Below are 23,337 nucleotides of genomic sequence, written 5' to 3' on the forward strand. Positions count from 1 at the left end.
CCGCAGGTATTTCAAATTCAGGTTCTCTCTGTGTGTACATGTGGCTTGTTCCCATTTTTAAGCCCACACTTCATGCATGTCTATAGAAATTGTGCATTGATGTCCACAAGAAAACGCTTGATTTCTGTCTTGGAGCTGGGAAGCTTAGTGGACCCAGAATACGTTACTCCTTCATAGGTCTATTCGAAAGTCTATGGGCTTCCGGCTGACGTTCTGCGAACGTCCACAAGCGGATGGGCCTCTCCCTTTAAACTGTCCCCGGGCCAGGACGGTAACTTCCCCCTTTCCGGTGACGTAACGGACCCGCGCCGGAAGAAATGCGTGCGCCACGCGTCGCGCTTCCGGGCACTGCATCCCCGGCAAGTGGGTCGTGGAGGCGGTGGCGGTAGGGGCGACAGGGAAGGTAAGGGAGGGTCGAAGGCGGGGAGGCTGCGGCTGCGGTGGGCCGCCTTCCCTTCCCCGCTCCCCCGGGGCCGGGGGCCGGGTTTCAGAGGGGAGGGAAGCGGGGTTTCCTGTGGCGGGGAAGGTGGGCTGGGTTCGGCGGCCTACCTTGCTGGGGTGGCGTGTTGTGGGGCTAGGCCTCCCTTGCAGCGGGTGGCGGTGAGGCGCCCTCTCGAGCTCTCCTTTTTTTACGAGGATTTGGAGATTTTCTTCTTGGCTTCCCCCCAAGGCGCTCGGAACTTCCTTCTCTGTTCAACCCCGTCCCACTTCATTCAAGTTCTGTTCACTACATTCAAGTCCGGAGTCCTCGTTAGGGTTCTTGGCTAAGCGGGTGTTTTATTTAACTACTCTTACTTACTTACTTACTTATTTATTTAATTTATGTACCGCCCCTTCGCCAAGGGTCAAATTGCGGTTTACAGTGTAAAAACGCGAAAGGGCATAGCCACAATGGCAAAACCAAACAATAACATTACATAACAATAATCCCAATTCGAGCTTTTGGTCTTCCTGGTCCTGCCCTGTGCCATCACTACAAACACAATGCTGTATGGGGGTTTTTTTTGGGGGGGGGTGTTGTGTGTAAGGCTGCAAAGTTCAAAAGCTAGCTTGTGGACTGTGAGCTTTTTCTTTTAAGGAACTTTTGATGGTGTGGTTTGTTCATGGTCACTGCACCTGCTGAAATTCCTAGCTCTAGTACAGCTGAGCAGGGGCCATGCCTTCTGAATACCTTTAACAATGGTGCATTTGGGGTAAACTGCTTGTGGAGGCTGTTGCCCACCAGTCAATGATATATGGGGAGGAAACAGCTTGAAGGAGTGGGGGCTACGTGCATCACGTTCCAAAAGCCCCAGGTTTAAACCTTTGTCCTTCCTATTATAACATGTGTTGGAATCCTTTGGTCCTACAAATGTTGTTGAACTAAAACACCCATCATCTCTGGCCATTGGCTGTGTTTTCTAGGGCTGATGTGAGATGTAGTTGAGCAATGCCTGCAGGGCCAAAAATTCCCGGTGTCTGAGTTTAAATAATTAGGTAGCAGGTGATGGGAGAAACCTGTCTCTTCCTGAGAGGCTGGAGAGCTGTTCAAAGGAGACAATAGCTGAGATAGGAGAATCAGGTGACTGATGTGCTCCAAGGCAGCTTTCTATGACCCTATTAATAAATGAATGCTGTAGTTACATTATACTAGCACCCAGCGTTGCTTGGAAATTATGTATAAACAACCCAAAACCAGTATATTGTTGAAACCAGTAATTAAAATCAGTGCAGTTTTGAATGGTTCAGTCCACCATTTCAGTTCAAATGGCCTTGTATCCAAACATAGACAAAAACTTGCTCTTTGATCTTATTCAAAAGTTTTGTTGCAATATCTTAAGTGTCCAAATGCATAGGCAGCAGACAAGCAACTTTCTGAAATATATAGTAGATGTTTTTCATGATGCCAACCCAGCTAGCAAACTGGCCTGTTTGTTTTGGGCTAATTATAGTTTCCAAGTGCTTTTCAGAGGTGGCTGCAGGCAGAGTACCTTAACGGTAGTTTTAATCTCGGCGTTACTAAAATGTGGACAGCCAGGTCCATGATACGGTAGCAGCAGCCTCGTTTGATGGTTGTCTTTTCTTTTAGTGCCTTTTTAAACACAAATGGGTGATGAAAAGGAATCTTGGAAAGTGAAAACGTTAGATGAAATTCTTCAGGAGAAGAAACGTCGCAAAGAGCAAGAGGAGAAAGCAGACATAAAGCGCCTCAAAAATGTAAGCTGCCCTTCTAGAGCCAGTGCCTATAAGGGACATGAGTATGTTTTCTTTTCCCTCATTTTCTTCCCCCCTCTCTAATTAGAACAAATCTTCTTCTGGTATTCTCAGGCAGCAGTCCTGTGCACACCTGCTTGAACTAATGGAGACTTGCTTCCAAGTTCACACACATAGGATTGAATGTCTGGTGAAAGTCCTTTGTGCTAGTAGAGTACCACTCTCATGCTGACATTGTGCAGTTTAGAAAACTACCCAAACTTTGCTCCCCCACCTCTAATTAAAGAGAAAGAGTTCTATAGCTTGTTATAACCTGCTCCAGGACCTGGTGGTGAAGGGCAGGTAATAACCATAATCTCCTGGGGGGGGGGGAGGTTTCCTCCTAAATATTCTTTTGATTATTTTTGTTATTATTTAATTTCTATACTGCCTAATAAATTAAAAAGATCTCTAAGTGGGGTACAGAAAACTGAAGCAACAACAGGCAATTTAAAGTATTACAAAAATACACAGTTGCATATAAAAATGTTACTTTGATTATAAAATTACTAATGTATCTATACCTATACATCAGTTCATTTTCCTCCTGACACACCCTCTGGGTTCTCACCCAGGACCCAACAAACACTCAGCTCAACCACAAAAGTATCATAATAAGAAGAGTTCCTGCAAACAGAAGACATGGCCCTAGTCTCTTACTCTAGACTTGCTTTTTATGGGCAGGCCCAAGGGGGAATGACACTTCCTCAGGCTGCCCGCAGCTGTGTCCCATTTAGCTGCACTCTCCACACCCCAGTTCCAGGTACAGCAGGTTTGTACTTTTGCAAACCTCAGTGTTGTTGTTGTTGTTGTTTATTACATTTATATACCGCCCTTCATCACAAGATATTAGGGTGGTTCACAGAACCAAACTGTCTTGCCAAAGGCAAGGTGGTTCTTTTAAAATGAGATTCAGAAGCAATACAAAATACACAAGTGAGTAGGAAGCCCTCAAGAAGCAGCAATGCGTCTCCCCCAGGTAGCCTCAGTTTGCATGGCCCTGCGGCCAATCAGTCCATGCACGAGCTTCAAAGAAACTCTGCCCAAGCTGTCCAATTTAATAGATAGCCTGTGTGGCTTCCAAGACTGACTACGTGCAGCTCATCCATTAGCCACCCTCTCCCAATGCCTTACTTTCTCAAAACAATGTCCAACATCGAAGAAGGTACTCAGCACTATCCTCCGCAGCTGATTCAGGCAGCTGGGGGGGGGGGGCTTCACCTCCTCCCAACGTTCTTAGGACATTAAAGACTGTTCTCGCACCATTAAAAAACTTAACAAGAGCGAGGGAGTGGGGAGGAACAGAGGCAGGGAGGGTAACCATGTGAAATCACTAACTCCTCGATACATTTTTGTCTTCTGGATGTATTTCCCATATACAAACACAAGATAAAAACACAGTGTTCCGCCTAACCTGGCAAAATTATTGCAAAATAACTTTCACATTCACTTACCACCCCCCACATCATACTCATTAGCTTGTTCACAAACGTGCACATGCAGCAGCCAATTAACCCTTGCTTCCAGAAAAAAAGTGAATTGTGGGCACAAGATGTTGGACATAACATTATGTTTGCTGACTGGGAACAGTTATGGACCACAGGTATGAAATTTACGGCATGTAATGCCTTAAGAGAGAATATTATGAAAATGATATACAGGTGGTACATGACACCAGTCAAGCTTGCAAAAATATATCATTTGCCCGATAATAAATGTTGGAAATGTAAAGAAAATGAAGGTACATTCTTTCACCTTTGGTGGACATGCCCAAGGATTTGTTATTCTAAAGCAGCAATGCTGCAGCAAGCAAAGGCTCTAGCAGCTCAGTCAGCTGCTTGTGGCTGCAAAGCCAGACAGGATGTATGTGACTGTTGCCATGGAAACAAAGGGGCAGTCCATTCTCCTTATTGAGCACAGGATGTGAGCTCAGTGTGTGTCATATGACTTGTACAGGATGTACATGGGTGGAGTTTGGAGTTTTCTCTCTGTTTGTTGAAGAGAGCAGACATCTTTTACTGTTTGACTGCTGAAGACAGGAATAAAAGCAATGTAGATACATTTCTGTCTGAGTCTGATTCCCCTCCCTGGGGATATGCAGGGAGCAGGGAGGAGAAGCAGTTGGTGTGTTTTTCTCACAGCCTGAGGAAAATCGCCGGAACGGACCTCGTGTGTTTTTCCTGCCGGGAGTCGCCGGAGGGAGGTCAAAAGAATTCAGCCGGTGCCTGGAGAGATAGGCACATACCTCTGACCGAGCATGAATTCTAACAGGATTAAGGCTTTCTGGGAGATGATTTATAACGAAATGAAAAAGATATTTAAATATACTTTCTTGAAAAAACCAGAGGCCTTTCTCCTGGGCATGGTCGGCCAATTGGTGTCAAAGAAGGATAGAACTTTCTTTATGTATGCTACAACAGCAGCAAGAATACTCATCGCGAAGTATTGGAAGACACAAGATCTACCCACCCGGGAAGAATGGCAGATGAAGGTGATGGAGTACATGGAACTGGCGGAAATGACTGGCAGAATCCGAGACCAGGGAGAAGAGTCGGTAGAAGAAGATTGGAAGAAATTTAAAGTCTATTTACAGAAACACTGTAAAATTAAGGAATGTTAGAGGGAGGTTGGAATGAAGTTAAGTGGTTTTAGCAATAACATTGTTAAGGGGTACGTAAAAATGGATCGTTAACATGTAAAAATGTAAAATTATAATTTATTATGATAAAGTATCAAGATAAATGTAAAAAGGGTAAGAACTTGCTGAAACAACTATTGAACTGGAATACAAAAGAGGGAGGTGTGAGGAGGTCAGGGAAATAAATAAATGAAAGACAAGATATGGAAAGATTGAAATGTTTTTAATTGTGTTTTTTTTTTTACTCTTTTTTGTACTTTGTATTTCTTTTTCTTTTCTTTGTTTTCTTTTTTTCTTTTTGTAATCTCTTTGAAACTTTAATAAATATTATTATAAAAAAAGAAAGAAAGTGAATTGGATTAGAGGGTTCAAAATAATTGTCCACAGCAGCAGCGTGACACTACCCAGGTTGTAAATAAAAACCTGCTGGATTATGGTGGCATCCTAGTTATGTGCCCTGGTCCCCAGAGGTGAAAGAGTGCCTGCATGATCTACTTTCCCCATTATACTCTGGTTCTACCCATTTGTCCAAAGTTCCCTGGAATATTTGTATGAAACATTCCATCAAAAGACACGTCAAGTAGCATCCTGGGATTCCCTCCTCCCCCCCCCCCTGCTGCCTTTGAAGTGAATATAGCACACAAATAGGTTTCCCCTTTTTAAATGTCTGTGTTCTTTCCAATAGTACAACAAGCTCTCTGCCTCTGCTATGATTGGGTAACAAAGTTTTGGGGGGTAAAACTACGAATAATCTTTCACTGTGCACAATTTCTGAAAGCCAAAATGTGTGTTTCCTCCTATCGTCGTAGTCTGATGATCGGGACTCGAAGCGCGATTCCCTTGAAGAGGGAGAGCTGAGAGATCACCGCATGGAGATAACTATCCGGAATTCACCTTACAGGAGGGAAGACTCTATGGAAGACCGGTAGGAAAGCTGCTAGCAGAGAGAGGGTTATTCTTTCACACCCACACGGTTTAATTACAATTAGTCAGACTTACCATATGATAGGAATGTGTATGGGGGTCTGGAACTCTTCCAGATATTCTTGGACTGCAACCCCTATCATCCTTGAACACTAGGCCTGATGGAGGTTGGAGGCTAGCAATATTTGGAGGGCCACAGATTCCTTTCCCCTACATTGAAAGAAGGCAGATTTGTGATGGTGGTAGCTGGGAGCAATAAAGGCAAATGATGGTCTAGCTTAGGGATGGGGAGCTTGTGACCCTTCCAGATGTTGGACTGCAACTCTCACCATCCCTGACCATTGGACATTCTGGCTGGGACTGATGGGAGTTAAGAGTTCAGCAACATCCGGAGACTTCTGGTCTACAAAGATGTGGCCGTTACGATGGGCTTCACCTGAATTAGTAGGCCGGCAGGTTCTAGTTCCAGCTTCCCTTTGCAGCTGGCTTTGCTTCATTGGCAGTCTTCCCTGTCATCGTTTTTGGGACCATCACCTCTGCCTTTCACAATTGCTATACTGTTGCAGTGTGGTATACTTCATTTTTAAACAGCTGTGTTTTACTAAGCACTGTGCACAGATTAAAAGTCTTTGCTCTGCAGCTTACATGAGGAAAACAAGGTGGGGAGGGTTAAAATAAGCAACCTTGGGCATGTACTTTTAAAGTGACATAGTGATAGCCAGCTTGAATAGAAGTGATTCAGGGGAGGGAAGAAGCCAATGAGCAGCTGGTTTCAGTTGCTACTGTCCCATCTCTCAGGCTGCTGTTGCCAGGTGCAGTGACTCTTGATAGATGACAGTAAATGAATGAACTCTTGTTCTGCATACACATGATTCTTTTCCCATTCTCTCCCCCCCCCCCATTGTTGTGGACTTCAGGGGAGAAGAGGACGACTCCCTGGCAATCAAACCCCCCCAGCAAATGTCACGGAAGGAGAGAGCACACCACAGAAAAGACGAGAAGAGGAAAGAGAAGCGGCGTCATCGCAGTCACTCGGCAGAAGGTACTCAGGTCCCTTCTTAGCATTTCCTCCTCAGTGTCTCCTAACCTCTGGTGTCCTTGGAAGAGGGTTGGTGTCTGGAACCCATCACACAATGATGAGTTCAGTTAAGGCAGCCTTCTATATACGCCCACAAAGTTTAGTAGCCAGCAGGCTCCCCTCCGGCCCGCTTAGAGCGCAGCTAGCTAACTTACAGTTCGAGATTCTGATCTGGCCCTCAAGAATGATTTTTGCTGGCCCTTTAAGAACTCAGCAGTTTTTACTGGCAGTGGTAAGGGAAGTTCTTCAGCCATTGGCTCAGTTGCTCATCAGGTGACCGCTCCTACTTTTGACCACATCCCATTATGTTGGGCTAACCAATGAGCTGTAAACAGTGGACCTTCTCATCTTAGAGGCTAATAGTCTCTGTTTCCATCTCCGCCTTTCAGGGAGCATGGAAATGCAGAGGATTCTTAACAAGGTAGTTTAAAAAAGCTGTGGCTTCTACTTAGCCATTCCTTTTCCCTCTGCATTTCCATGCAGGTTGTGGAGGAAGAGACTTTCCTTCCTATGCAACTAACCTGGGAACCAAGCGGAGGGGCTGATGCGCTCTGTCCCTCCTCCCCCAGAGCACTTACTCACCTGCATGGAATCCCTGGTTGCCTATAGCAAGCAGTTGAATATATGAGCTGACCCTCCCCATGTAAGGTTGTCTGCTGAGACACCCCCAGCATACTTCAGGGTGTAAGCTCAGCCCATGTGGGGCACTGGGTCTTTCAGGCCTCACCATTGCTGTATGTCGACTGAGAACGCACCTTGGGTCTATCAGTTGTCTTCTGGCTAATAGGCCACCTGGTACCTTCTGGTTGCTGGCATCCGTGAGGAGAATGCTGGACCATGTGCATTTTAACCCATCAAGAAGCTTCTTATGTTCTCAGGTGAGAGCTCAGAGCCAGGGTAGCTTTTACCCTGTGTCAGTAGAGTAATATTGTTAATAGTGCCAGCTACAAAGTCACAAGGAAGGGAGAAGTTCCAATGTTCATGGAAGTCAGCTTTAATTTTAAAAACCCCTTTAACCTGATGGCTAATTTTAGCCATGGTGGCTTGTGGCGGTTGTTTTTTGTTTTAGCAGAGTGCCAAGAGAAATGATTCGTTCATAATCTGTGTTTCTCTCTCCTTCTCTTTTTCATCTGGTTCCTTTGCTCGTTTTACGACTTCCGAATGCTGTTTGGGAGGGGGGGTAACGGTTTGGCCTTTTTTTTGTATCTCTATTATTAGGGAAGCATGCTAGGGTGAAAGAGAAGGAGCGCGAGCATGAACGTAGGAAAAGGCACCGCGAAGAGCAGGATAAGGCCCGCCGTGAATGGGAGAGGCAGAAAAGGAGGGAATTGGCTAGGGAGCATTCCCGGAGAGAGAGGTAAATCCCCCCGCCCCCGCCCCCGGAGCCCCAAATCCAGCATTTCCTCCCCAGAACCAACTTCTTAGGGACATTATGCAATCATTCTAACAGCTGTACATCTGCTCCTTTGATTCTGTGCTTATGTCAGCTGCCACTAAATAGCTGTCTGGGGGCCGTGATCACAAGAACTGCAGGGATGTGGCAATTTGCTTAACAGTGTAAATCAAGCACTTAACTGGTTTAACCGTGTAAGCAAAGGTATGGGCTATTGGAATGTGGTATTATTTCCATGATGCCGCATAGGCAGCAGTTCCAAAAAAAGCTACAGACTGTGCTGTTGACTTAAGAATTTAGTTTCCAGGGGCTCTGCCTTTTTCTTGTAATGCAAACATAGGATCACTGTGATGAGTGGTTTCTTTAAAAAGTGGGTGGACAGTGCTTGGTAACATTGCAGAAACTATAGATGCAGTGGAATAATGGTTTGATGCAGCTCCCAGTTGTTGATTTGGGGTCATGGAGAGCTCCACAGAAAAGCTGAACTGGACCATGGAAGCAAACTTATTGGTTTGGCTGAGAGCAAAATGCACACTTCTACTTTTCGAGAATGCATTGGCTCTGCTGTATTACTGTAATGAATCAAAAAGAAGATGCAGGACCACAGGTTAGCTACTCCTGACTTAACAGGACATGGACAAAGCCTAACGGCCCCCTAGGCTCACACCCTCTCTCCTCCGCTGTGGCTGGGAGGATGAGTTTGAAAGCTTTCACATCCACTTGTAGTTCAGCACAGTTGGTCTTGTCATTTGAGCAAGGAACTGTGGTTGACATTGACTGTGGTTGGTTTAAAAACAAGCCACCATCAAACCATGGTTTCTGAAGCTGGCTTGTTGTAAGCTGGCTTGTTGTCATGCTTAACGCAAACCACAGTTCCTGGTGTGGGTGGCATGGTGACAGTTCCTGGTGTGGGTGGCATGGTGACAGTTCCTGGTGTGGGTGGCACTAAACCAAAGGCACAAGCTGACAGAGTCCTCCCAGCTGCATAGTGGGAGGAGAGCAGGGAGCTCGTAACCTCTTAGCTGCTGTGAGAGGGAGAGGAAAGGGTGGGAGGCATGTTGGGGGTAACAGCTAGGCTCCAAATCATAGCTCTTTGTGATATCTGAACATAGCTTTTAATTGATTTAGAGACCTAATAAGCTGAGGTTACGCAAGTTCGGCCTTCTATATCAGGCATCAGAAGTCATGGTTTGGGCATCTTACTGAGTGTGCCTGTTGAGCGATGGGTGGAGCTGGGGTTAGGAGTTGCTCCTTGTTCAGAAATCTAAGCTAAAGAAAGACATTCTGCACCTACCACCCATGGAGGAGTCCTGTAGCCCTATGGACGCAATTGATATGTGAGCTTGGTGAGGAATGTACAGTAGTGATTTGAACCAACATTCAGAAAACCACCTCTAATATGAGGGATTTTACAACTTAAGAAATGGACCATGCATTTCACACAGCTTCTGTCTGAGCACCCGTTCAGACTATTTGTCTGTCTTGCCTAATATTGCCCACTTGGGTGGTGGGGAACCTTTGTCCCTCCAGCTGCTGTTGGACTCCAACTCCCATCAGCCCCTGCCAGCATGGCCAATGGACAGGGAAGGTGTGAGTTGGAGTCCAGCAGCATCTAGACAGAGCGCCTCCCCATTACTGTTTAACTGGGAATACCTGGAATTGAACTGGGGACATTCTGCATCTAAAGCAGGTCCTCTGCCACCAAGGTCTGTGATCCCTCCCCTACAAAATTCTCCAACGTCAAGGCCTCAAATCTCATACTAGCCAATAAAGCAATGTTACAATGCCTTCCCCTTAAGAGAGAACATTTATGCACTAGATCAAGCGCATGGTTAAGAAACTGTGGGCTGTATCCAAGGTCCGCCCTGGTCCAAGCAGATCCATTGAAATCAGTCCACGTGGCAGACTTGGGCCCCTTAATTTCAGTGCATCTGCTCTGAGTAGGGCTAATATTGGATTTAGCTATGTGTTACAGGGATGGAGTGCATCTGACCTCTCTTATCTTCCCCTCGGGACTCCTCCCCAGGCCACCACCTCTCCTTAAGTGTTTGGTTTTTTTGCCTGGCCAGAATGTGCCCTTGAATTCTGATAATGCCTCTGGCTTTCCTGGAACACAAGGATAAAGAGTGTAATGTAGAAACTCGCTTGCTGAAGGAAGGTGAAATTCACACCTGTTGCTCTGCCCGCTTTTGCCTCTGGCTCCACCCGCCACAGGCATGTGGCCCCCAGAATGTTGCCGAGAATGGAAATCAGCCCTCAGACTGAGAAAGGTTTCCCACTGCAGTTGTACTACGTCCGTGGTACTGTTGCCAGAACCATGAGCCAGAGGGGATGTTTCTAGTCACTGTCCTCCCAAGAGGGGTCTTTCTTTCAAATTTGAGGAGGGTCCAAAGCAGGGTAGGTGGGTGGGCAGCCAATAAATATCTTAACATCCTGATTTGTGTTGGTGCTGACTTGGCTAAGCAAAACCTCTCTTGATAAGGGAGATTCGGCCTTTGTGCAAAGGCCAGAAGCTACGCTCTTAAAATAAATATTGCTAATCTTTCTAGAGGGAATGCAGCGAAAGAGACCATATAAATCAAAATCGTTAATTAAAACAAACAAAAACCAATTCGATAAAATAACACGGGCGCCTGATGAAACCCTTCGTAGGGACCGCCTGGAGCAGCTTGAGCGGAAGAGGGAGCGAGAAAGGAAAATGAGAGAGCAGCAGAAAGAGCAGCGGGAGATCAAGGAACGGGAGAGGCGAGCGGAGGAGAGGCGTAAAGAACGGGAGGCCAGACGAGAGAGTAAGTAGCTCAGAGGTGGGGGCGGAACAGGGCGAGGGAAGCCTTATTTTCTTGCGGGTACGGATTGTGTGTTTATTTCGTCTATGACGTTTATGCCCTGCAAACCTTTGACACAGACGTGCTCCTGGATGTCAGGCAAAGGAGGCTATCTTACGCCGCATCAGATTCTCGGGACATCAAGCTCAGTACTGCCTCTTAATTGACTTTCCATTGGCATCAGCTCTCCAGGGTTCCAGGAAACCCTACCTGGACATGATGGCAGGGATCAAACCTAGGACCTTCTAATGCAAAACGGATGCTCTGCCGCTGAACAGCAGCCCTTCTCCTAAGACCTAGGAACATAGGAAGCTGTGTTCTCTCGAGTCAAACCATCAGTCCAGCTTGCTCAGTATTATCTACACCACTGTTTCCCAAACTTTGGTCTCCAGTTGTTTTTGGACCTCAACTCCCATCCTCCCTATCCAGCAGGAACAGTGGTCAGGAATGATGGAAATTGTAGTCCCAAAACAGCTGGAGACCAGCACACTGGTCTACCCTGACTGGCAGTAGCTCTCCAGGGTTTCAGGCATGAATGTCTCCCAGCCCTACCTGGAGATGCTGGGGTGTTGAAACTGCTCTGCCACCGAGCTACGCTTTCCCTAAAAATAAAAGCAGGGTTCCAGCCCCCATGTTTCTGAATAAAGAGCCAATTTAAATAGGAGCATAGTAAGCTTCCTTGTACTGAGTGCATCTAACTCAGTGTTTTCTGCACTGACTTGCAGGGGTCTCCAAGGTTTCAGATGCAAGTCATTTTTTCCAGCCTTGCCTGCAGAAATCAGGGGTTGGACCTGGGACCTTCTGCAAGCACAGCATGTGCTCTAGCACAACATTGTGGTTTTGTCTCAGGGCACAGAAGAGCCAGAAGGGCATGGGCTTTGGTTCTGGTTGCTGAATTGCCGCTTTCCAGGAATCTCCACTTTCTTGTTTTAAAAGAGAAAGTTTATAGCCTTTTCTGCTGCCAGGATAGGCTTGGAAGTGTGTGGGCAGAACATGGGAGCTCAAGCCATTGCCAAAAACAGCTTCGCTGTGGTTGGATGCAGAAGCGCTGTGCTCTGTAGATGCTCCTGTGGTTATCGGAAGCAGGAGAGCAAAATAACCCCCAAGCATGGCTGCTCCTTTGCTGGTTATGCAGTGGCCTTACGATAAGCAGAAGGGTTGTGGTGCTGGAGGTTCCTCTTCCTGGTGCTTAACCTTTTTTTGTTAGCCCCCAGGTACTCTTTTTATTTTGTAGAAAGCTTGGGGACGGGGAGTGATTAGCTAAAATTGGGGGGGGATTGGAATAGAGTGTTTGGATTGCATTAAGTCCTCCCTTCTCTACCCTCCACAATAATTTGTATTTTTTTAAATCCTCCACATTTAAATTTCCAAATGGGTATTCAAAATATGTACAACTCTCCCACCCCACCCCAGTGTCATTTCCTGCTCCACATAGTCTCTTAAAGTTAGCTGGTGTATTGTTGCTGTGTCTCAGTGCTAGCTCCTGCTATGATTTTGGGTGTGACACATGGGGAAACTGAGGTATTGGGGTCTAAATGGACCCTAGCATGGTGTGAACTCATATTTAGCAAGCTAATAACAACTCTAGGTTAATCTTTTTTATTATTATTAAAAAGCACCACACATCTGTATATCTGCTATATATTTTTTGAAGGTTGTTCGTTCGCTGTGCATTTGCATCACTTTTAAGGTATCATAGCCAAATTTTTGCATGATGGTTCCTGAGATCAAGGAGCAGGTTATTGTCTGTGTTTGGCTACACAAAATGGATGCTATTTTGAATCAAGATTGGGCACTGAACCTTTCAGAACCACTACTTTTAACCACTGATTTGAAAACTACCATGGGTTTTTTTGTTGTTCCTTAGAATCCTGGGAAACTCTGAGTACGGGGCCGGGAGAGAGAGAGAGAGAGAGAGAGAGAGAGAGTGTGTGTGTGTGTGTGTGTGTGTGTGCGTGTGCTTATCTGTCTGTGTATATATTTTATTGCAAATATATCTGAAAGAAAAAGGAAAGAAATGTCAGATCACATTAACAATCATGCATCAATCCTACGTAAAAACCACATATATAAATGCAATGAGTCTGGATGTTGAAAGAGATATCCAGACAGGATTGATGATTGTATACATTAAAATGGAGATAGGTAAGTAAGATCTCCAGACTGTTGAGTAATGGATGGTGAATGTTTATCCTTCCAACTGTGACATACTAGTCTTTGTCCCACCGCCACCCTCTTAATCTTCTGGAAATACTGAGTTTGAGGGAAACGGGCAAAGGGTAAGAGACCTGTGATTTGTGAGACCTCATAGGTCCCCAGGAAGTCACTATCCTCTCTTGTTTCCAAAGTACAGGTTGTCAGTGCCACTGATTATGTAGCAAAAATGGTGCTGTCTGTGCAGGAGAGGGAGGCGTCTGCAGGCTAGGGAGAACCCCAAGGTTTGCAAGTGGATATATCTTCTTATATGTATAAAAGCGTAAGTCTGTCATCACGCTGTCATCATAGCCCCTAGCAGGCTATGTCAATAGCGTGACAACAGAATGGCAGGCAGGTGAATGAGCAAGCAGCATGGGCCGCAGGTGGCCTAGGAGAGCTGTTTCATGGGGGGGGGGGGCGGAGCTGCAGTTTGGACAATGAGAACTGAGCATGCTTGGTGGGCATGGAATGCTGACTGACCGGGGGTGGAAAATGGTATGTGAGATGAAATGGAGTGGCTGAAATACTGAACAGCACCATTCCACATTTGCAACATGATATTGCGAGTTCCACATAGGAAGCTGGCTTATACCGACTCAGATCATTAGTCCATCTAGCTCAGTATTGTCTGCACTGATTGGCAGTGGCTCTCCAGAATTTCAGAGAGGGCCTCTGTCCCACCCCTAACCTGGAGGTGGTGGGGTTTGAACCTTCTGCACTCAAAACAGGTGAAGTTCTGACCTTTGGTTGCACCGTCTGATCTTGACTTCTGGCTTCACCCAGGTTTGTTAGCAAGGAGGCTATCTAGGTAGCTGTCTTACACTGAGTTAGAACTTTGGTTCATCTACCTCAGTATTGTCTACCCTAACTGGCAGCAGCGCCCGGATTTCTGTCCATCTCTACCTGGAGATGCCAAAGATTGAACCTGGGACCTTCTGCGTTCAAATCAAATATTCTGCCACTTAGCCAGAGTTCATCCTTCTGTAGACTCTGGATACCTTCCATGTCTAGCTATTTCCTGGTGCCCCCCTCCCTACATCAAGTCGCATATAGATTTCTGAAATAGTTGTTCCCTACTATCATAAATAATTGATTCTTGGTACCTATTTTTTATGTTTAATTGGAGTTGTCGTAAGAGTCTTCTGATTGATTTTAAAGCTGATTGATTTTAGTCTGTCTGACCCTAATAGCCCATCACTGAGGTGTGTTTTCAAACTTAAGGAAGGTTGAACCGTAATTAAACGTTGCTCCTTATTTGAATGTGCCAGTGTAGTACCGGTAGGCAGGGAAGGAATTATCATTTCGCTAGAGCTGCAAAGTTTGCGTGAAGCAAATTGCCATGGCGTAAGAATGGAGATTTCAGTCCAGGACTCACAAACAGATTTTTTTTTCTTGTGTTGACCAGTTTCAGCACACCACCGGATGGTGAGAGAAGACTACAACGAGAAAGTAAGGATCTGGAGCCGCAGCCCGCTACGACAACAGAGAGAAAAGCTTGAACAAGGAGAAATCCGAAAGCCAGGTAACTTTTAAAGGCATAAATGTGTCTTCCTTGCACCAGGAAGGAATCCACCGAGCTAGCCGAAAGTATACAGCATTTTAAAATTATTTCTACTTAGTTATTATCCACCTTTCAACCTAAAGTCCCAGGGTGGCTTACAAGAATTAAAGCACAACATTAAAAATGTTTTTGTTTTCAAAAAACAAATTTGCAATCATAAAAATAAGGTGGATCCTAAGAACATGCACCTCAGGTGTCCAAAGCCAGGCTAAAGAGGTGAGTGTTCAGCATCCGCTGGAAGCTGCACATTGAAGGGGCCAAACACACCTCTGTCGGGAGGGAGTTCTACAACTTGGGGACCGTAGGAAAGTTTCCACTCCATGTATATCATTTGAGCTCAGTGATTCAGTTTACTTGGCTTTTATTTAGTAAACAGAACACAAGGATGCCATGTTAAAATTATTTCCAAGTGTTTTCGTGTAGCTTAAAACTAACAAACTGAAATACTGCATTAAAAATAGATAGATAGATAGATAGATAGATAGATAGATAGATAGATAGATAGAGTGGTACCTCGGGTTAAGTACTGTACTTAATTCGTTCCGGAGGTCCATTCTTAACCTGAAACTGTTCTTAACCTGAAGCACCATTTTAGCTAATGGGGCCTCCTGCTGCCGCTGTGCTGACGCCGCACGATTTCTGTTCTCATCCTGAAGCAAAGTTCTTAACCCGAGGTAATATTTTTGGGTTAGCGAAGTCTGTAACCTGAAGCGTCTGTAACACGAGGTACCACTGTAGATAGATAGATGGATAGATAGATAGATCATCGTTCCAGGGCAACTCTGTGCATGTTGACTTGGTTGGCCCACTTGGTGGCAGACATTTTCCTTGCATTCTTCACACCAGGGAGAGGGAGGGTAGATGTTGGCCCTTTGTTACTGGGGCTGATGGGAATTGGAGTCCAACGGCTTTCGGATGGTCATGGGGTTCCTCACCCCTGCTTTAGATTTTTAAGGCAGAAAAAAAACTGCAATATTGTACAAGTAGAATCCCTTAGTACCTTTGAAAATTGGGATTTCTCAACCCTGTTCCCAATGTTTTTAATTAAAAATAAAAAACAGTGAAAGAAGAAAAGCCAGAAGAGAGAGACCCCCTTTCTGATCTACAGGACATCAGTGACAGTGAAAGAAAAACCAGCTCAGCAGAAACATCCTCAGGTAACCGCTGGGGTGTAAGAAATTTAGGGGTTCTTTAATGAGCCAATAGCAGTTAGCTTGAGAGTTGAGGTTGGGGTTTTTTGCATTTTTTCATCTTTGTGTTTGCTTTCTTCAGGGGAATCTGGATCTGGTTCGGAGGAGGAAGAGGAGGAGGAGGAAGAAGAAGAAGAGGAGGAGTCCAGCAGTGAAGAGTCAGAAGAAGAGGAAGAGGAGGAGGAAGAGGAGGAGGAGGAGACAGGAAGCAACTCTGAAGAAGTGACAGAGCAGTCAGCTGGTAAGTGTCTGTCTCTCATGCACACACAAACACACAGCAGCATTCGTGTTTCTACTGTGGTCTCTTTGGAAGAGTGAAATGTGTTTGTGTATGCACACACTTTCTGCCTCTCAGGGTTGGGGGAGCTGAGCAGAGGGGGTGGCTGTTGGAAAAACGCCCAGGAATGGCTGCCAACTTCCCAAGTCTTCGGGGTGTCTCTCTGGTGGTTCTCCCTGGCTGTAAATCTCCCTCAGTCCAGAGAGACCGGTAATAGGCGACCCTCCTCTCCTGAAAAGAGCACGCCAGTCTTCTGGCATATCATAGCAGAAGAAAGACTCAATCATAGTTCTGAAACTGCTTTATTTACAGTCTATATACAGAGACTCCGTCAGTCCGTCTGTGCTCTCTGAACATCAGTACAGAAACTGCTACACGCTCAGAAGTGAAACTAACTTCCAAAAGTACTCAGGAAAGGATAATACAGACTTCCTTTCTCACGCTCTCTCAGACACTCCCATGATGTATATTACCACTCACTGGTACAGCTGGAGCAGCTCGGATTGATAAAAATCCTAACAGTGGCACCCACAGCACTGACTCAAAGACGCAGTTGTGCCCATGGGTCTAAAAATGTTGCCCACTCATGCAACCAGTCTTTTGCAGCCCTACCTAGAGATGCCATTGTTTGAATATGGGACCTTTTCCATGCTGTCCCGCTGCTGTATCACTCAGCCACAGTCCCATTTTAGTAGTGAGATTTCTTTTTAACCATTGCAACCAGAAGAAGGCCAGAGTTCAGTGGCAGAGCATCTGCTCTGCATGCGTAAGTCCCCAGGTTCAATCCCTGGCGTCCCCAGGCAGGGCTGGGAATGTTCCCTGTGTGAAAACATAAAGAGCCGCAGCAGAAACATCCTTAATTGAACTTGGCATCAGCCTCTGCTCTAGAGGTTGCAGGATCTAGAGCTGAGCTTCAAAGGAAACTTATAGAAGACTATGGTCCTTGAGATAGGTAAAGGTAAAGGGACTCCTGACCATTGGGTCCAGTCGTGACCGACTCTGGGGTTTGCTGCGTTCATCTCGCTTTATTGGCCAAGGGAGCCGGCGTACAGCTTCCGGGTCATGTGGCCAGCATGACTAAGCTGCTTCTGGCGAACCAGAGCAGCGCACAGAAATGCTGTTTACCTTCCCACTGGAGCGGTACCTATTTATCTACTTGCACTTTGACCTGCTTTCGAACTGCTAGGTTGGCAGGAGCTGAGACCGAGCAACGGGAGCTCACCCCATTGCGGGGATTCGAACTGCTGACCTTCTGATCGGCAAGTCCTAGGCTCTGGTTTAACCCGCAGCGGCACCCGCGTCCCCTATGGTCCTTGAGATAAGTCAGGTCTAAAGTTGTTAAGGGTTTTATAGGCTGATGCTGCCACCAGCTCTTAAAAGTGTCTAAAAGTTACAGAGCACCGTACAGTGATTAAAGGACCAGCAAGATGGCGCCCATCCCCTGCCTGCAGAGGTATGAAAGCAATCAAGTTCAATTTTCTTCCTAGCCTGTCTCATTCCTTCCCCTTTTTTTGCCTTGCAGAAGAGGTGAGCGAAGACGAAATGAGCGAAGAAGAAGAGCGGGAGAACGGAGACCACCTCCCAGTGGGTAAGAAGACAAATGGTGAAATGTGGCTTTATGTAATATCTCTCTCTCCTTGTGCTTGTTGCATGACCTTGGTGATCCTCTGATGGTTTGGAGTCACCTCTTAAAAATACGGCTTGCATACTAAGGGTTCCCCCCACCCACCCCAGGCTGCTTCTCGTGTTTGCAGTCTAAAGCAAATATAGGGAACCTCAGATGCGGCCCCCAGTCCATTCTGTCCCTTGAAACTCTTGCCAGGTCACACCCTTCCCCATGCAACACCTTTTTAAAATTAACTTTGCTGCATTAAATGTGCATTCTGCAGCTGGCTTCCCTTCTGGTGTTTCATTTTGTAATCTTTAAGGTAATATTTTAGTTTCCTGTTAAATTAAGTTGCTTTTGAATGTGTACTGTGACGTGTCTTACTTGCGTGGGTATAGAAATCTCTGGCTTTTGCATGACTTGAATGTATCTGTGATTCTTGCATTCCAGGGGTTTTGGACTAAGTGATCCTTGGGCTCCATTCCAGCCCTACAGTTCTATGATTCCAATGTAGCCTACTGTACAAAGGCAAGAGTCACAACTGTTGCTCCGCCCATTTTTTATTTAACTCGGGCTTCAGGCTGAAAAAAACAGTTCTGCACTCCTGAATTGGAGCTTCCTCCTCCCTGACAGATACAAATATTTGGCAGCCGCTGAACATAGATCCTGGCCTGATTTGGGTGCAGGTTCTTGAAGGGCAACAAGGCAGAGAAGCTTTACACAGTATATAATTTGACTTGTGGACCTTGCTGCCGCAAGACATGGTTAACAGGTGGATTCAGGAAGGATAGGTCTATCAAATAGCCACGAGAACCGTGTCTAATGTTAGTTCTACTTGCAGTAGGTTCATTGATTTCAGTGGATCTACAACTTAGATACAATCCATCATATTGAAATGAAGCCTCCACACCAGTGGTTCTCAACCTGTGGGTCCCCAGATGTTGTTGGACTACAACTCCCATCATCCCTGACCACTGGCCATGCTGGCTAGGAATGATGGAAGTTGTAGTCCAGCAACATCTCGGGACCCACAGGTTGAGAAGCATTGCTCCACACTCAGAGGCAGTTTGTCTCCGAGTGCTGGAGGCAAGAGCAGGACATTTCCTTCGCACACTCCTTTTGAACTTCAGGGGGAGAGGATCCCCAGACATCCGCTTCCTGCCACGATTTGATTCTTATGTTTGAAGTTGCAGAGTCAAGGTTTGACCGGGATTCCGTGGGGAGCGAAGGAGAGGAGGAAGACGCTGGCGAGGGGACCCCACAATCCAACACGATGACGGAGGGCGATTACCTTCCTGACTCACCTGTGTCATCACCTGTGGAGCTGAAGCAAGAGTTGCCCAAGTATCTACCCGCCCTTCAGGTTAGGGGGCTGCCATAGATCTCTGGCCTTCTTGGGGAGGGGCCAGGCGAAGCCAGTGGTGTCTTTTGCTGACCTCTGAATGAACAGAGACTCCATGTACCCATCTGTCACAATGGCCCACTGGGATTGGGCGATCTAAGGGTCTGGCCTACTGGATGGAATCGAAAAATGCAGTCATTCCGCTCCTTCCCAGGCCCTGCTGCCACTGTGCTACCCAGGTTTAAGCCATGGTTCTTCTTAACATTACCTCCAAACCTGGGCTCATGGTTTGTCTTGCCCCAGACAAGCCATAGGCAAGGTTTGTTCTTGGTTTACTGTGTGTGGTTTGTCTGGGAAAGAAGCAGTATACAGTGGTACCTCTGGTTACGTACTTAATTTGTTCTGGAAGTTCGTTCTTAACCTGAAACTTTAACCTGAAGCACCACTTTAGCTAATGGGGCCTCCTGCTGCCGCTGCACTGCCAGAGCACAATTTCTGTTCTCATCCTGAAGCAAAGTTCTTAACCCAAGGTACTATTTCTGGGTTAGCGGAGTCTAACCTGAAGCGTATGTAACCTGAAGTGTATGTAACCCGAAGTGTATGTAACCCGAGGTACCACTCTTAGCCTGGTTCAGATGTGACCCTAAGCAAAACCATAGCTTTGCTCTGGGTAAGTGCAGCAGCAGCAGGACCAGAGGGGAGGAGAACAGCACTCACATTTTTTTGCTAAGTGTATCTGCATACTTTCTCATTCACACTAAACCATGGTTTGGCTTGTCACTGGATGCAAACTGGGTCTGCGAGAGCCTCAAAACAATACTCCACACCACAAACATATCCATATAGTTTCTATATTATAATAATACAAATTAACATGACAAAATCCCACATGACCAAAAAAAGCCACCCACCCCATCCTGCGACTATGGATCACATGTAACTAGCTTGTTTCAATTATGAGTCTTTCTCAAGCTCCTGCATACTCCTGCTATTAAATATTATTTCTAGTGTCTTATTTCCTTGGAGTTGTGGGTTGTTGTTTTTTTATCAGATTCCAGCTCAAACCAGAGATGAACACAGCTCCACTCAGGATAGTTGTATGATAGATGGCCCTGGCTCTTACACTGTGCTTTGAATAGAGCTTGAATTGGCTCTCTCCACCCCCCACCCCCCCATTTCTTTTTTCTTTTAAAGTTTCTAGTGCCTATGAATGTGAAAAATAGGATTGGAATCACAGGGCCTAAGAGGGATTGTCTTGTGGCCCTGCGTGATTCCTTGCCCCTTCACCTGACTTCTAGAAGCAGAGTAATTTGAAAATCAAGAGAAATTGTGTACATATGCAACTTTCATTCTCTCTCTAGGGCTGTCGTAGCGTTGAGGAATTTCAGTGTTTAAACCGGATCGAGGAGGGAACGTACGGAGTGGTGTACAGAGCAAAAGACAAAAAAACAGGTTTGTTGTTTCTTCAGCAATGGCACCGCTTAGAGACAACAGTAACGAAGCGGTGCATAAATGGTTGAAATAAGTAGGTAAGTTAATAATAATGCTAATTGTAATGATAAATACTTTCCAGATGAGATTGTGGCACTGAAGCGGCTGAAGATGGAGAAGGAGAAAGAAGGTTTCCCCATTACTTCTCTAAGGGAGATCAACACCATCTTGAAAGCCCAGCACCCAAATATCGTCACTGTCAGGGTAAGACCACCAGCACTTGATCGCCTGTTGACGTGTTAGCTGGGCGCCTTGTAATTGTCCAGGGTTATATTCTGTGGCTTCCCCCTTGTTCCAACAAAGCTGCAGCATACATACCATCCTTGCGTGGAAGCCTGTATATTTAGCTCCGTCTCACTTAAACCTCTTTCCCCTCCACCCGCAAGGCAAGGGGACATTGCCTTTTATGAAAACACAAGAAGAGGGTGGTGGATCAGGCCACTGGCACCTAGTACAGCTTCCAAGCAGAGGCTGGATAGATGGCCCATTGGCGTGAGCCAGCAAGGTGCTTCTTATGTTCTTAATTTAGCACTACATAGCTGGGATACATGGCTGATTTGTTTTTGAGACCTGAAAGAAAAGCAGGGCCTGAGCACGTGAGCGTTTTCCCGCTTCCTGTGGCTTCCAGCAACCTGGTATTCAGAAATATTACTGCCTCCAGCCATGGAAGCAGAGCATAAGCCAATATGGCTAGTAGCCATTTTTAGCCCTCTCCTCCATGAATGTGTCTAATAAAATTTTAAAGCCATCCGAGTTGGGGGCCCTTCCTCCTGTGGCAGTGAATACCATAGTATTTACTAGGCGCTGTGTGAAGAAGTACTTTCTTTTATCTGTGCTGAATCTTCCAACATTCAGCTTCACTGGATAAGTTCTAGAAAGGAAGAAAAACATTTCTGTCTAGCCTTTCTCAATCTAACCTTGTGTTTAAGCACTTGGCTGCAGAGGCATCGCTAGGGCATTTAAAGCATGGTCCCGATTCCTCTCCTAAGTGTTTCGGGGTAGGTAATGAATTCAGGAGATAAGTAAATTGGAGTGTGTATCCCAGGCTACTGGCTAGGGGAGGGATTTGGAGAAATATTACTTCAAAGTGACCATATCTAGAGGTCATTCAAAGGTTATTGAATGGGAGAAATTGAACTGGGTTTATTTGGAGCAGGATACATTGGGAAATTTGGGAGTAATTTGGAGTGATCTGGGGTGAGGAGCAAATTTATTCAGGGTGGTTTGGATGGGAAACTAGTTGGTTGGCCTCCAGTGACATTTTGATTAAAAAGAGTCCACACCTGTTACATATTACATGTTAGCATATCTTAGCATATGTTAATTTGTATCTGTGTGCTGATACCCCAGATCTTCCCAAGTATCTGGTTATGTCTCGGCTTGGCTGGTAGTCATAGTCTGCAAGGAATCCCATACACTTGAGTGAGATGTAAGTAAGTGCAAAGAATGGAGGAAGGAAATTATGAATTAAACCCTGCAGTCATCCAATGGTATCTGTGGCCTTTAGGATCACTGGTGCGTCTCATTTCGGTTTCCAGGAAATTGTCGTCGGCAGCAACATGGACAAGATATATATTGTAATGAATTACGTGGAGCACGATCTCAAGAGCCTCATGGAAACGATGAAACAGCCATTTTTGCCAGGTTTGTGGCGTTTCTCGAATTCTAAACAGACTTGAAATAAACTTAAGCTTACCAGGTGACAAAGGCACGGTGGGTCTTGATTTCTTTCGCCATCCCATTAGGAACTCTGCTGTTGTTTATTTCAGGGGAAGTGAAAACCCTGATGATTCAACTGTTGCGAGGGGTCAAGCATCTTCACGATAACTGGATTCTTCATCGAGACTTGAAAACCTCCAACCTGCTATTGAGCCACGCTGGCATCTTAAAAGTAAGAGCCAACTTTCTGAAGCTTTTGCAAGCAGTCAGATGTGTTCATGGCAGGCTCTCTGCAGAGTACATTTTGACCCATCCAGGGTTGTTGTTGTTTTTCCAAATGCAATGTAAAATGATATTGCATTTATTTATTAAGCTGTATGCCCTTCCTTTCTATAAAACATTCACGGTGATTGTCCAAAGCTGTGAGAGAACCCAACCACCACCAGTGGGGTCTGGCTTCATTTGGTGACACTGCAGAATTTTAGAGTTGATGGGGTATTTAGAGGTTTATCCAGCACACTCCCTGCTCCTAATAGGTATCTTGCCGCTACAGCATCCCTGGCAATAGGTTGTCCCATGCTCTGGTTATCTCTCGCTTGGACTACTGCAATGCACTCTATGTGGGGCTACCTTTGAAGGTGACCTGGAAACTACAACTAATCCAGAATGTGGCAGCTAGACTGGTGACTGGGAGTGGCCGCCAAGACCATATAACACTGGTCTTGAAAGACCTACACTGGCTCCCAGTAAGTTTCCGAGCACAATTCAAAGTGTTGGTGCTGACCTTTAAAGCAGTAAACAGCCTCGGCCCAATATACCTGAAGGAGCATCTCCACCCCTTTTGTTCTGCCTGGACACAGGTCCAGCTCCAAGAGCCTTCTGGTGGTTCCCTCCCTGCGAGAAGTAAGGTTACAGGGAACCAGGC

The 23,337-nt window shown here is 45.8% G+C and overlaps 1 protein-coding gene across 5 annotated transcripts in view; it reads left to right on the top strand.

Moving 5' to 3' along the window:
* The first annotated feature begins 276 nt into the window (after positions 1-276).
* CDK11B (cyclin dependent kinase 11B) overlaps positions 277-23,337 on the top strand; it is a 34,886-nt gene continuing 11,825 nt past the window's right edge. For 2 of the 5 annotated variants that reach the window (XR_013841594.1, XM_079986908.1), the window contains exons 1-15: positions 277-403; positions 2,069-2,196; positions 5,680-5,795; positions 6,712-6,836; positions 8,091-8,229; positions 10,918-11,054; positions 14,692-14,808; positions 15,909-16,004; positions 16,120-16,278; positions 17,837-17,902; positions 19,108-19,283; positions 20,624-20,714; positions 20,836-20,957; positions 22,292-22,397; positions 22,523-22,644. Coding sequence is in view for 4 of the 5 variants with exons in the window: in XM_079986908.1 (XP_079843034.1) it covers positions 2,086-2,196; positions 5,680-5,795; positions 6,712-6,836; positions 8,091-8,229; positions 10,918-11,054; positions 14,692-14,808; positions 15,909-16,004; positions 16,120-16,278; positions 17,837-17,902; positions 19,108-19,283; positions 20,624-20,714; positions 20,836-20,957; positions 22,292-22,397; positions 22,523-22,644 (1,683 nt within the window). In the remaining variant the exon portion in view is untranslated. Of the gene's footprint in view, positions 404-2,068; positions 2,197-5,679; positions 5,796-6,711; positions 6,837-8,090; positions 8,230-10,917; positions 11,055-14,691; positions 14,809-15,908; positions 16,005-16,119; positions 16,279-17,836; positions 17,903-19,107; positions 19,284-20,623; positions 20,715-20,835; positions 20,958-22,291; positions 22,398-22,522; positions 22,645-23,337 lie in introns of those variants that run through there. The other 3 variants (XM_079986909.1, XM_079986910.1, XM_079986911.1) reach the window with 3 other exon arrangements.

This window comes from Podarcis cretensis (assembly GCF_951804945.1).
Source record: "Podarcis cretensis genome assembly, chromosome: 8".
Lineage (NCBI taxonomy): Eukaryota > Metazoa > Chordata > Lepidosauria > Squamata > Lacertidae > Podarcis > Podarcis cretensis.